Source organism: Marmota marmota, unplaced genomic scaffold (genome assembly GCF_001458135.2).
Source record: "Marmota marmota marmota unplaced genomic scaffold, marMar, whole genome shotgun sequence".
NCBI lineage: Eukaryota > Metazoa > Chordata > Mammalia > Rodentia > Sciuridae > Marmota > Marmota marmota.
This window is the reverse complement of record NW_025999968.1, coordinates 14,247,916-14,261,779: the sequence shown is the minus strand read 5'-3', so window position 1 is coordinate 14,261,779 and position 13,864 is coordinate 14,247,916. Positions and strand designations below refer to the sequence as shown.

The window sequence follows — 13,864 nt, the reverse complement described above, 5'->3', positions numbered from 1 at the left end:
CAAAACCTGTAGACAAATTTATTGGTGAAGTTTCTTCTTGGTGAAAATATCAGTTATTTTGTATTGCTTTACTATTTGTGTTTTGATTGCTTTTAATGCTAGATTCTCCGTTTCCTGTTTCGCTCTCCTTTAGTCACAGCCTCATCACTCAGGTCATTAAACTGTCACTCTATAGTCTGGACGTCAACATGAGATATTTGTAGTAGTCAATGGTCATAAAGCTTGACGGGTTTTAAACAATAATCAATGATGTCATGAACACCCACCGCATGTTTCACTTCAGTACTAGAGAAATGAAAAGTTTGCTATATCAAAAGTAGCTTCTGGGAGCTGGGGCTGTAGCTCAGTGGTAGAGCGCTTGCCTTGCATGTATGAGGCACTGGGTTCGATCCTCAGCACCACATATAAATAAATAAATAAATATATTTTTTTCAAAAAAAAAGTAGCTTCTACTTCACCTGCACTCACTGTTGTCAACTAATACTAATGTTAGGAATAGCACTAACACTAGTATCAGTATTGCTGATAAATATTCCCGGGGCCATAGTTAGTGATAGCAAGTAGAAAAAAAAAATCCACATGTACAAAGGACTGTGTTTAATTCTACACTTAGGAGTATTTCAATTCCTGGCAAAAATAGGATTACTTTTGTATGTCAGGTGATTTTTTAAACTGAATGTTATATTTTCTTTTTCATAAAGTTTGAGTGGTAATTCTTTTTTGAGGGTTTCCTTTTATTTTTTAAAGCCTTTATTAGAGCATTATAGTTATACATACTAGTTAGATTTATTTTGACATGATCATTCATGCATGCAATTTAACTTACTCCATTACATCCCTGGTGCCTGCTATGTCCTGCCCCTGTTCCCTTCCCCTAGTCTGCTAGTCCCCTCTACTGGTCTTTTTTCTGTTTGTTTGTTTCTAATGGTGTTTTAGAGATACACAGAAGGGTAGAATCCACTGTGATTTATTTATACGTATACATAGATTAATTTCATCAAATTCTTTCTGCATCTCTTTCCCTTTCCCCTCCCTTATCCCTCTATCCAGTATCCTTCTACTCCACTGATCTTCCCTCTGTCCTTAAAATTTCCTTCTTTCCCTTTATTTCTTTTACTTTGTTCTAGTTTCCTCATATTAGAAAAAACACTTGACCCTTGATCTCCTGAGTCTGACTTATTTCACTTGTCATGTTTTCCAGCTCCATCCATTTACCAGCCAATGCCATAATTTCATTCTTCTTTATGGCAGAGTAAAACTCCATTGTGTATGTATACCACATTTTCTTAATCCATTCATCTATTGACAGGCACCTGGGCTGGTTCTATAACTTGGCTGTTGTGAGGTACACTGTTACAAACATTGATTTGGCTGTATCACTAATTATTAAAGCTTTCTTGTAAAAAGCATTCTTATTCTAATTGCTGTGGCTCTATAATGGATCCACTATGTTGATAACTATATCAGATAAGGTAATTTTCAGGCCTGTATACTCATCATTGTTTAGGTATCACAAATCTGAATGTCTGGCAGTTCTACTATGATGAGTAGGGACTGTCAATTGAGGACTTTCTTTAATGTGAACATATTGCATTATTTCTATACTTAAGTCCTCAAAACAATTTAATATAGTAAGAATATAACCTCACTTCACAAATAAAGGAAACTGAGTCTCATCAGCTTATAAACTTGTTCCAAATTATCAATTCCATAAAAGAGAAGTCTGAAATATAACTCAGGCATGTCTGACTCCAAAACTACAATGAAAAAAAGAATACTCTTTAAAGGCATCCGAGAAAATTTTTTAAATGCTTCTGTTTTCATTAGACCCAGAAAAATGTTTTAGGTCTAAGTAGTATATGATAAATACATTTAAGCTTATAATTGTGCCTGTGAAGTAATTTACTTTTCATTTAATCAGGATAACATCAGGCTTCGTTCAAGCCCATCATTTTCTAGTCTTCATTATCAGGATGCTGGAAACTATGTCTGTGAAACTGCTCTGCAAGAGGTTGAAGGCCTGAAGAAACGAGAGTCACTGACACTCATTGTAGAAGGTAGTGAAATAATTGGGCACCAATCCAAATTGTTCTTTGAGAATCTTGTTGCCTGGTCTTCTGTATGATCTTAGTTCATTGTCATATTTTAATTGTAATGATATTTTAGGAAAACCTCAAATCAAAATGACAAAGAAAACAGATCCCAGTGGACTATCTAAAACAATAATCTGCCACGTGGAAGGTTTTCCAAAGCCAGCTATACAGTGGACAATTACCGGCAGCGGAAGCGTCATAAACCAAGCAAGTATTTGTCTTCTTGTTATATTCTGCACTTGGTCCAAAGTGGGGTTTTATTTAGGCAACTAAAATGCAAGCTAGTTTGTTACTGCATGCAATTTGCAGTGTCCTCTCAGAGAAGATTCTTGCTAAATTCTTAATCTTCCCAAAGGAAGAACATGGCTGAAAGAGAAATTTTAAATCCCAAGGCCATGGAGAATGGAGAAACCATTATTTTGAGATTAGTGTCTGTTTTTAAACAGACTCCATGGTCTTTAATTCCCAAACGGGGTTGATTAAAACATTAAGGTACACACTTTTATGCCTAATAAACTTATACACTTGAGTATAAGCAGCAGCTATTACTTTGCTTAGTTATGCATGTTAAAAGATAACTTTTCTTAAAACTGGGCCCAGTGTGGGAGTGGGGTATGGTGAACACCGTAAATGGTTATGAACACATTGTCTGATTTGCCTGTTACAGGTTAAGGCCAGAATGAAGCAAGCAGCAAACAGTGTCTCAGCAGTGTTCTTCTAGCCAAAAGAGGACATAAGCCAAACAATGTCTATACTCCATGTAGGACATTTTAGTAATTTTAAAGGGCTAAGAACTTATAAACACTACCATTTTCTGAGAGAGAAGAAGAGAGAGAGATAGAAAGAGAAATGAATATCTGGCCTGTAACTCTATACTCAGAACTGTAATCCCACTAACTTGCCAGTGTCCATGGGTTACTGACATACTTGTTAATTCCATGTTTTGTGACGGTTTTCATGCCTCTTCATCTCAGTAGAAGCAGTTAAAGACTCTTCAGGAATACCCCAGAGTACCATTTTATTATTTCAATCTTCTTTCCTGCCTTCTTCCTAGCTTTGGACCCAGTTGAAATTGGGAAAGACATATAAATCAAAAAGCTTCAAATTAAATTTCAGTTAGAATCTCTGTTTCCTTTGTCCTGGGAAGTAGGGTCTTTGGTTTACTCTATGTAATATAATTTTGCAGAGCAAAGTGGATCTTGACTTTCACCCATGGGTGATGCATTTATATTTGCATGAGTTTGGATATAGAAAACCCCCAAAGAAGTGGTGGCACTTGAAGAAAGTGATTTCTGATTTGATTAGGTATAACAGACACACACAAGTAAGAGACCCTGCCAGAGGAAAGCAAAGAGGCAAAGCCAAAGGAAATGCAGTTTTCTTCATTCAGAATAAAGACCTGACTCACCAGAATTGCTGACAATGTACAGATTAAATCCAAAAAACGAAATGCTAAAAAAAAAAAAAGAAAAGAAATGTCTCTTTTCTACTTTCTTCTTTTTGCTCTCTAGTTCAATTAAGTGATAAGTGCAGCAGAAAAGAACCTTTAGGTACTGGTTATGCAGGCATAGAAAATAGAAAAACAAGCACACAATAAATATCTGACAAACAAAAGAATATAAAGATTGAAAAGGCCATCCTGGAAATGAACAAATATATTTTGGAGAGATTAAAGTAGGAAAAACAGTGAGAAAGTCCTATGAAAAATCCTAGAGGAAAGTGGAAAAATAGCAGGTAAACTTACTATGAGAATAAAAATAATAATGCCATTCTTCATTGCCAGGGAGAAAGATTGATCCTGGCCCACTAGGTGATGTGTTATTTTTCTTGTTCCAGATTATCCATCCATAATCTTTTATCTTTTTCCCTCCTCAAACACATGATGAATCTACCTCCTTTCACCTAGGAGATATCTCTGCCTCTCCTCTGCCCCCCAGGATATAGAAGGTAGCCCACTCTTGTTCTCAAGACACTTACCTTGTAGTTAAGAAAAAAAGCAAAGAGAGAGCCAAGTACCACATGATACAAATAAAATAACTATGGAAAAAGAGCAAGTGTGTATGTATTTGCTTCAGTCATGTTGTACTGAGGAGTCCAATCCCAAGATGAGCTTGAAGGGATCTTTCCTTACATTTGAGGAAGTTAAATGCCATGTTCACCATCATTTACACCTCATGACAATCAGAAGTCCTGAAAAAGAATTCACCCTCTGTATTTATCACAGGAAAATTGGGGGAAAACAAATGCTTTTATTCACCTATGAGCAAATAATATATCTATATGCATTTAATATAATGGTTCAAGATAAGGGAATTAACATCTATTGTGAAGAAGAGTATCAAATTCATGAATAGTTCAATTAGAATATTTATCGAAGAAAACTTGTGATTAGATAATAACCATGTTAATTATTTTGAAGCACATACCATCATGCCAAAATGTTGACTAAAATTGAGCCTCTTTGGAAAGAGTTAGATTGATTTAATCATTTGAATTCATAATAGAAACAGAACTCTCTCACTATCGTTTTACTAATTGGTTTTCTACCTGCTGCCACTACAGGCCTGACTGGTCTTACCTGTGATCTTACACCTTGAACACCAGACTACACTACAGTGTACCATACCTGTCCCCTATCATTGACTAGTACTATGTCCCAGGCTTTTAAACTATATTTTCATGTAACCCATCTTCCTTCTTCTTTTTCCAGACAGAGGAGTCTCCTTATATCAATGGCAGGTATTATAGTAAAATTATCATTTCCCCTGAAGAGAATGTTACATTAACTTGCACAGCAGAAAACCAGCTGGAGAGAACAGTAAACTCCTTGAATGTCTCTGCTAGTGAGTATTTCATTTCTGGCATTAAAAAAGTAAGAAAATTTGAAGTTATTCTCCATTAGTTTAAATCCTCCAGTTCCATCTTCCTGTACTGCATCATGGTAAGTTTTATTTATTTATTTTGCATTTGGTGTCATCACCATGAGGTTATTTTTTCTTTTTTTTTTTCTGGTTTTCATTCTTGTTTTAACAGTTAAATCATTTCATGTTTTATGGATCAGAGGTCTTATCCTACACAGGAAGAATCCCCAAGAGAAACAGACAATAAAAAATAAATTACTCTTCTTAATGTACATTTTATATTCAGAGTATAGACAATTTAATGATTACCTTAAAATATTTTTATAATAGTTTAAATTTGGTAAATTTCAAATTTATTTTATTCTTTATTAATTGACATTCCAAATCTTTGTAGAATTTATCCCAACTTTATTTTAAACCAAAATGTCACAAACTTAAAGTCAAGCTAATTGATAGCAAAACCAATATTCTAATTCATAAAATCTAGTTTCAAAAATTGCTCCTTTTTCATATCATTGCCAAAATCAGATAAAGACAATTTTCTCTGAGAAAAAAAAAAATTTCTCTGTCAATGCTGAAATCAGGGTAACACATAAATACCAATAGCAGCTTCTTTTGAAAATAAATGTAATTTAATATGAAGTTAGTTACCATCTTCAGTTCTGTTATTATTCTCATTGTTATGTCAGCCTTAAATCAGGATCAGCCTAGAGTGAGGCTTGGTTTTGAACAGGACATTAACTGTTCTGCCAAACTCTTACACTTTCGCAGATGAATCTTGCCTGTGGCATAAGTAGGTGATAGATACAAGAGCTGGGAATTTGCAGGAACTAAGAGAAATAATTGTTTAAAGATAATGGTCCCTAATAAATTATGACTCAAATACAAAGGGCTGATGGACTGATGGAAGAACTAAACAAGCTGAACTTTAGTATAGCAGCATGGACTTCTCTGAATACAATTCAGTTGAGTATTGATTTGTCCTACCAAGAAAGAGAACCTGTCCTTTCTTCCTGAGCACAAGTCTCTTTACTCTAACTCTTTGAATGAGGTGCTTCAGTTTTCTAGACCAGACAGTGGCTTGATCAATATAACCCAGTCATTTTCAAACTCAGTGAGCACCCCATGAGATTCCAATTGAGTGTATGTGAGACAAAGCCTGCAAATCTGCATCTTATCAACCATCACGGGAAGTTCTGGTGCAGGCGTGTGCACTCTGAAGGTTGTTCATATGGTTTATTATTAAATGATAATACACAACAGCCAGCAGTAATTCTGAAAACAGCCCAAGAGCATGGTGCTATCAGAACTATTTGGAGCACTTTGGCAAACATGATGGCATCGCGAGATTTCACTTCCACCTTCATCTCTGCCCCCTTGAGAACAACTCTAATGGGAATTCATTAATCCTAGAGGATGAAAATGAATTCTCTTACATGGGGGGCAGAAAAGTTGAGGAAAATGGCAAGTTAGGTACTCACTTGTTTCTCCTAAAAGGGAAGTAGTAGTAATAGGTGGCAGCTAGTGAAAAAATTAAAGTGGATTCCAAATTAGTACTATAGCCTCTTGGTCATGAAAATTTCTGTGATGGACTTTGCATTCTCCTTAAACGACATTAATTGCTTTGTAGAGAAGTTTGTGTTCTATAAAGTATGGATTCTTTTTTACCCTGAGCTGTAGAATAGATATTTTATCTGAGTGTTATTACATCATACTATAATGGTAAAGGTGACTTTCATATATCAACAAATTTTGTTTTTAATTTCATATTAACATTTTTCATTTCAGTAAGTATTCCAGAACACGATGAGGCAGACGAGATAAGTGGTAGGTACTATGCTGCCGACTCCTCTTCCTTGACTATCAGCTCAAGATTTACGAAGTGTCATTGTATAAGTAATTTCTTAGTCGTCCACAGTGTGGATGTGAATTAAAATACCAAATGGGACAAGATAGCAAAAATGCTAAAAATTACCTTTTAAGATCATAAGTTTGCATGTTAATCATAGTAGTGAAACTTAGTCATTTTTAGTAATAACTAGATTGGCTTCTTTTAAGAAGTTCTTGGCATTGTCTGTAATTGCATGGGCTTCTCCTTTTTTGTTGTAGATGAAAACAGAGAAAAGGTGAATGACCAGGCAAAGCTAATCGTGGGAATTGTTGTTGGTCTCCTGCTCGCTGCTCTCGTTGCTGGTGTTGTCTACTGGCTGTACATGAAAAAATCAAAGTAAGTTATGTGAAAAGATGTTTATTGTTCATTGACTTTTACTGAGAGAAAATATGATGTGTTAATTATGCTCACATCAGCTACGCATGTAACTTCTTTAATAAGACAGACATATCCCCCAATCAGGCTGACCATATTTTATTTTTGTTCATAGTGAATACATAGCCACTTGTTACTTGTTATTGCAGTAACAAGTCTAGCCATCTAGTATAAGCCTTAAAAAAATCATGTAAGAGTGTCTTATAATGAAAATCCTAAAGCAGTGAAAATTCTTGGCATACACATGTCTAGTCCCGCTTACCACCCTAGATTCAGATGCAAAGGGGCAGGAGTAGGGTTCTAGCTTTGCCTTTTTTAGAAGTTCCACTGGTGTTCCTATGGCATACTCCTGGTTTCAACCATTCCTCATTTATGGGATATTTATAGCTAGTAGTAACTTTTGACATGATTTTATATTTTATTTATCTCTGACACACTCCTTTAAAAAATTCAGAATATCTTACTTAAAAGAAAATGAAAAGAAAGACAGACTCATCGGGATCCATGCTCTTACTCTACAAAGATGTCATTCCAATGAAGCAATATTTGAATAGAGCTGCCATGCAAGGGAAGAAGTAGCTTGATAATTTTATAGTCACATAACATGAGAATGCATTGAGCTTGTTTGTTCTCACAGTATATCTATAAAGTAAATAGCATTATTATTCATATTTTACATTTGAAAAACTTGAGGCAGAAAATGGTTAAATAAATTTCTCAAAGTAACATATTATAAGGGACAGAATTATTATTTGACTTAGGGGAATGATGTTTTAGAGTCTTGTACTTAATCCCTAGGCCTAGCTTTATCTCTGATAACTTACCTTCCCTGCTTTGCTAGAAGTCCATGCAATTACAGGCAAAAACGTGTTTTCTGTTGTATGTTGTGACCACTATACATGATATCTATCCCCACATTGGGGAACAGTTTCCTCCCGATCCTGGAACTTCATTCCTCATTCTTGAGCCTTCCTCACCAATACCTTGTGGATTGTTAGTATGTATTCTATAGAGAATCACACTAGAGAGAACAAAAGAGAGAAGATTTATTATAAAGAATTGTCTCACAGCATTATGGAGGCTGAAAATCTGGAGATCTATGGTCAGCTAGCTGGAGACCCAGGAGACCTGATATGTTGTTCTAGTCTGTGTCCAAAAGCCTGAGAACCCAGAGAGCTGATGCTGTTTCTACTCTGAAATCAGGCATGATGGAAACTTAGGAAGACCCAGTGTTTTAGTCCAAGTCTGAAGGCAGGAACAAAACAATGTCCAGATCAGGGTTGAGGCCAGAGGAGTTTCCTCTTTCTCTCTAAGCCTTCTCAATCCTGTTCAGATCTTCAGTTGATTGGATGATGTTCACATCCATCATCCATAAGGGAAGGCATTCTGCTTTACTCAGTCTACCAATTCAAATATTTATCTCATCAGAAAACACCCCACAGCATGAGCAGAATAATGTTTTACCAAATGTCTGAGCACCACATGGCCCATTCAAGCTGACACAAAAATTAACTATTACTCTTGGTAACAAGTGCCTTTTTTTTTCTCAATGAACATATAACCTACAAATATGTCACATGAGTTTGTATCCATGGTATTTCATGGTATCCATGAAAGTGAAAAGAAATACAATTAGTTGCCCAGCAGAAGTACCTATCTTATAGAAGTTCTTAAATGTATAAGTTTCCTGCTTATCAAAATCTTGTCTTCCCTTTATAGTCCATGATAAAGCACAAATCTAGGAAATTTAATTTTTATATTAGGACTTTTGGTGCACTCCATACCAATTTTTTTTCTTAAAAAAATAAAATTTCCCCTTTTCCTGAAAATTAGCTGAAAAATGGACTGTGGTTCTCTAAATTATGGACAAAGGAATGTTAAACTAGGGAAGCAATCCAGTGTCTTAATCATCTTATTGTAATGGCCAGTATCTCATTCTACACAATTTGTCATACGAATAAAAGAAATTTTGTATGTTTGCGGGTTACTTCATTAGTTATTGGCATATGGTGACCCCAAATTAAAATGACATAAATAAATATTGGACACTTAGCTCCACAGTGTCTTTAGGTTAAGGCCTTAAGCATATCCTTTAAAATGTGTCATGAAATTAAGTATAACTTTTACCATCTGACTTGAATATTCATCTAAATAACTGTTATTTAATTGAAAAGTGCACCCAATTTGGTAGAGTTAATATTATTGGTAATCAAAATAATGAATTGCAGTTCTCATCCCAAGAATCAAAGGGATTTTATTAAGAATTCCACAAATTAATGCTTCAGATTTGCTAAGTGCTTTGCACTCCTGGTTAGTTGTTCCTTTTCTGTGCCCTCTAAAATAAACAGGCAATTTTGTGAAATGAGTTGGTGTCCTTAACCCCTTCATTTGTTCAGAGTAAGTGCAGATTCACAATAAGAGCTTTCAAGTTAAGAATTTCTAAGCTAGCAAAACAGTGAAGTTTTAGCAACATTTAAGGGAAGTTCTTTGTATTTTCAGTATTTCTAAAAATCAATGGAGAGATAAGATAAAATAGTACTTTATTCCTAAGTAGAATTAAGAATGCATTTGTTATAGGTCTAGTGCCTCCTCAGCCTGTGTGTACTCCCCATTCCACTAATAGGAGCCACTTCTATTTCCCATATGGAGAACTGCAGCAAGAAGTACTTAGTCAGTTGTATTCTTTTCTCACTATGCTAGGTTATATTCATCAAAGAATGAGGACTCATGACTTGCTCTTTAATTCCTATAACTTCTTATGGAAAGATTTTTAAAGCTAGAGATAGGTTTTGGTAATGACAATATACAACTGATTATTTCCATATATTTACAGTATTAAGTGACAGCATCATCCAAAAGACATTAATTAACTCAGTCCACTCCTTGACAAGTTGTTTAATAGATAAAGGAGCATTATAAAACAAGAGATTATTTCATGATTATTATTTACATTCCTCTCTACCCGTCCTTCAAACTGATTTTTTAATTCTGCAGGAAGTTAAATGTTATTATTCGAGATCCAAACCCTCTACTGCATACCTTGTAGTAAGTACAAGAACTAATGAAAACTTAAGAGATCTGAATATAAAGGAAAAGTGCAGAGGCTGCATGATATAGCCATGAACTTCTTCAGAAATTTATTAAACTATAATTTCCAGGTTGATTTCATTGAAGAGACCCCAAACCCATACTTTCTATTACTGAGCTGGGAGCACGCATTAACCAGACATTTGTGATCTTAAAATACTCATTGTATAAACCTTGAAACTTACCAAAAGATTTACTTTCACAACTGTGGAATTCAACAATATTGTCAAAAAAGATGGTATAATGTATAGACAGTCCAGAAATCTAAAAATCACAAATGGCATATGTGAATTCTGCCTCATATAATGCTATATTATTCCAGGAATCTTTCATAAGAAACAGAGACAGTTCCAACATTAGCTCAAGAGCTAACAGTGATGTGCCTGTAACATTGAACCCCAAAGAAACAGGCTAGATTTAGGTGTGCCAAAACCCTCCCTGTGAGTATGCCTTGAAACGTGGAATGGGATATTACAAGAAAGCTGACTTTGACTGAATTCTATTTTTGAATCAATACTCTAAAATCAAATACACGTGCTCATGAGAGAGGAGGGATCCCCACTGAGAAAATTAAAAAGATAGTGCTGGAGGACCAGGGAGAGTACATTTTTAATGAATTTCCTCATTTACCACTTCACGAGCTCCTACTATTATTTTTTCCTTTCTTTTTTAATTTCTTGGTATTTTAACAAAATCTCAGCAATTTAATGAAGTATATATATAATTAACCTAATTTCATAACATCTAAGTGTCAGTGGGATTAACCTGCCCAAGTTATTATAAGTAGTATTTTTTCTCCCAAACCTTATATACATTCAAATATATTTTGCTGCCTTGCCAGGACCTCTTTGCAATTTAAATTCTGCCCTGACTTCAGTTGCCTGCTGGCATTTAATGCAAGGCTGTGGAGAAAGGCATGGGCTTGTGAGCACAGGGCTGCTGCAGTCTCTCTAGTGGTATTAGAAGTTGGAATAATCCATGACTTGACTTCTCTTTTCTCTACCCATAGTCTGGCAGGCAGCCAGAAAAAGGAAGAAAAGAAAATGATGCATTATTCCATCAAACCATAAATAATAGACTAGAGGGTAAATTGGATAATGTGGAAGTGCCAGAGTTTCCTTCTAGTTAATTATAGGGCCATTGGACACAAAGGACAGAACCATCACTGGCCCTCCCCTCTTCTATCAAGGTGACCTGAAAGTTTTCAGGGAAATGTCAAATATAGTGTTTATATCAAAAATAATGTTTTCATTTTTTAAAAATCATGTTGGTTTATATTATCTTTTCCAAGGTATTAGGGAATAAAGTCCTGTTCCCTGCCATGAGACAGGCTGTGCTGGCTCAGTATTGTGCACCTCAGGGCACACTGAACCAGGATATAGAGTGCATGCGGGCAGCACCCTGTTTTCATACATATTCAGTATTGTTGCACTTACTTTGATCCTTCAATCTTTTGCTTAATGAATCCTTCCATATTCACTCTTGGCTAAGATGGAAAGGTCATTTTCTGTTTTTTATTGAGGATATAAGCCTTCTTTATTTTAGTGAGGAATATCTTCGTAGAGTCTTAGAAATTCTAAGGATATAAAATTGAAAGTTGTAGGAATAAGGCTATTTATTCTTATCCACTTCTTTCTTCAAATCAAGAAACTGCTGGCAATTCACTCAACAATGATTAGGGCCCTCCTCTCTACCTCTAGCTTTCATTAAGTTTGGCCCAAGAGGAGACTCATTCTGCTGACAGCTATGATCAGGGAAAAGGGAAAAATAACTATTCTCTTGGACAGGACTCTAATTACCTGTACAAGTGTCAATGGCCAGTTTGCTGAAAGTGGTAACTCTTCACTGCCAAGGTCGCCATCCTGAATACCTGCTGTCATCATGGTACCCTTTTGTGGTGTAAGTCAGGCATGCTCTAAATTAGAAATCACAGAAAGCACCCATATAACTAGGAAGAGTTAAGGATTCCTCATACTCTGAGAGTTTAAAATTTGTTGTACACATGCTTGCTTTTGAAAAACCTAAAATCTCATGAAGGATATACGTGAATGATTTTAAATGGGTATTGTTTTTCTTTTCTAACTGTAAAATTTTACTGTAATATTTATCTTATCTTTCCAAATGACACCTCCCAAGATGGTAATGTATTGGTTGTGCCTGGCATTCTCACCCATTTCCCTTTCCTACCTCCTCCATACCTCCAGTGAGTTAAGGGATCCTTAGGGGATACCACCAGAGGAGTCCCTTTCTTTCTTTGCAAGGAATTTCAAAACAAGTGTATATTATTTGGAAAATTACAAGAAAAAAGTTTTAAATCTTCTTAAAAGTTGTTTAAAAGCAACTTTAGTCCTTCAAAGGCACCGAGCTTATGGAAATAACACAGAATGCGGAGTTGAGACAGATTTGAACTTCCTTCTATGGCTCTCTAGCTAAGTGGTCTTGGGCAGCGGTTCTATGACTTCAGTTTTTGAGTCCTTGTCACCTGCCTGTTTCTTTCATATTACTATCACATTCATTGTTTTAGGCAGATTTTTTTACTGCTGTGACTAAAAGGACCCAATCAGAATTATAGAGAAGGAAAAGTCTATAGGGGGAACCCATGATTTCAGGGGTCTAATCCACAGACGGCAGACTCCATTCGTCAGGGCTCAAGGAGGTGCTGAACATCATGGTAGAAGAATGTGGCAGAGGGAAGCAGCTCACATGATGATCAGCAAGCAGAGAGAGAGAGAGAGATCTCCACTTGCCAGATACAAATATATACCCCTAAAGCCAGCACCCCAATGTCCCACCTCCTCCAGCCACATCCCATCTGCCTTCAATTACCACTCAATTAATCCCATGAGATGATTAATTCACTGATTGGGTTAAGGTGCTCACAACCCAATCATTTCGCCTCTGAACTCTCTCACATTGTCTCATATGTAAGCTTTTGGGGGACACCTCACATCCAAACCATAACATTCATTTTCAACGACAGTCCTGTAAAAAAACCCTGTTATTTCCCCTATTTATAGATGAACAGGCATGCTTAAAACAGGGATGTGTCCAAAGTTTATCAGGGCAAACTTGACACGTGAGGATGGAAATCCAGGCCCATTAATCTCAGGCCAAAACTCTTTCTGCCTCATACACTACTAGAGGTCACCTCCCAGGCTTCTCCCCACGTTAACAAAGGATAATTCTATAATTTAAAATTTCTCTCATAAAGTTACTTAGAAGAGGCATTGATGAAGAAATTTTGAGAAAACTAATTACTACAAAGTATAATTTGACTCATTTATAAAAATGGGTACTTTAAAATGCGTCTCTCCTTCAAATCAATAGACTGAAAAACATTTTACTAAAGGGAATAATTTAAGTAAAATTTGTCTCTGTCAGCTGTAAGTGGAGTTCTAACCTGTATAATTTCTTCAGATCTCTGAAATTTTCCAAAATTAAAAATAACATTTAGTCCTCAAGATTATTTTTACCATATTGGTATCAAAATGAAGACAAAAGCATCCATAATGGCTCTTCCCTGGTAGGGATCGAGTATCCAAAATGGAGTGGCTCAA

General features: G+C 35.7%; 1 protein-coding gene across 2 annotated transcripts in view; it reads left to right on the top strand.

Moving 5' to 3' along the window:
- The window catches only part of Alcam (activated leukocyte cell adhesion molecule), a 186,332-nt gene that overhangs the window by 164,750 nt on the left and 7,718 nt on the right, over positions 1–13,864 (top strand). Inside the window, exons 10-14 of one of the 2 annotated variants that reach the window (XM_048803378.1) lie at positions 1,922–2,057; positions 2,167–2,300; positions 4,804–4,936; positions 6,743–6,781; positions 7,064–7,181. In XM_048803378.1, coding sequence (XP_048659335.1) covers positions 1,922–2,057; positions 2,167–2,300; positions 4,804–4,936; positions 6,743–6,781; positions 7,064–7,181 — 560 coding nt within the window. The remainder of the gene's footprint in view (positions 1–1,921; positions 2,058–2,166; positions 2,301–4,803; positions 4,937–6,742; positions 6,782–7,063; positions 7,182–13,864) is intronic. The other variant, XM_048803380.1, reaches the window with a different exon arrangement.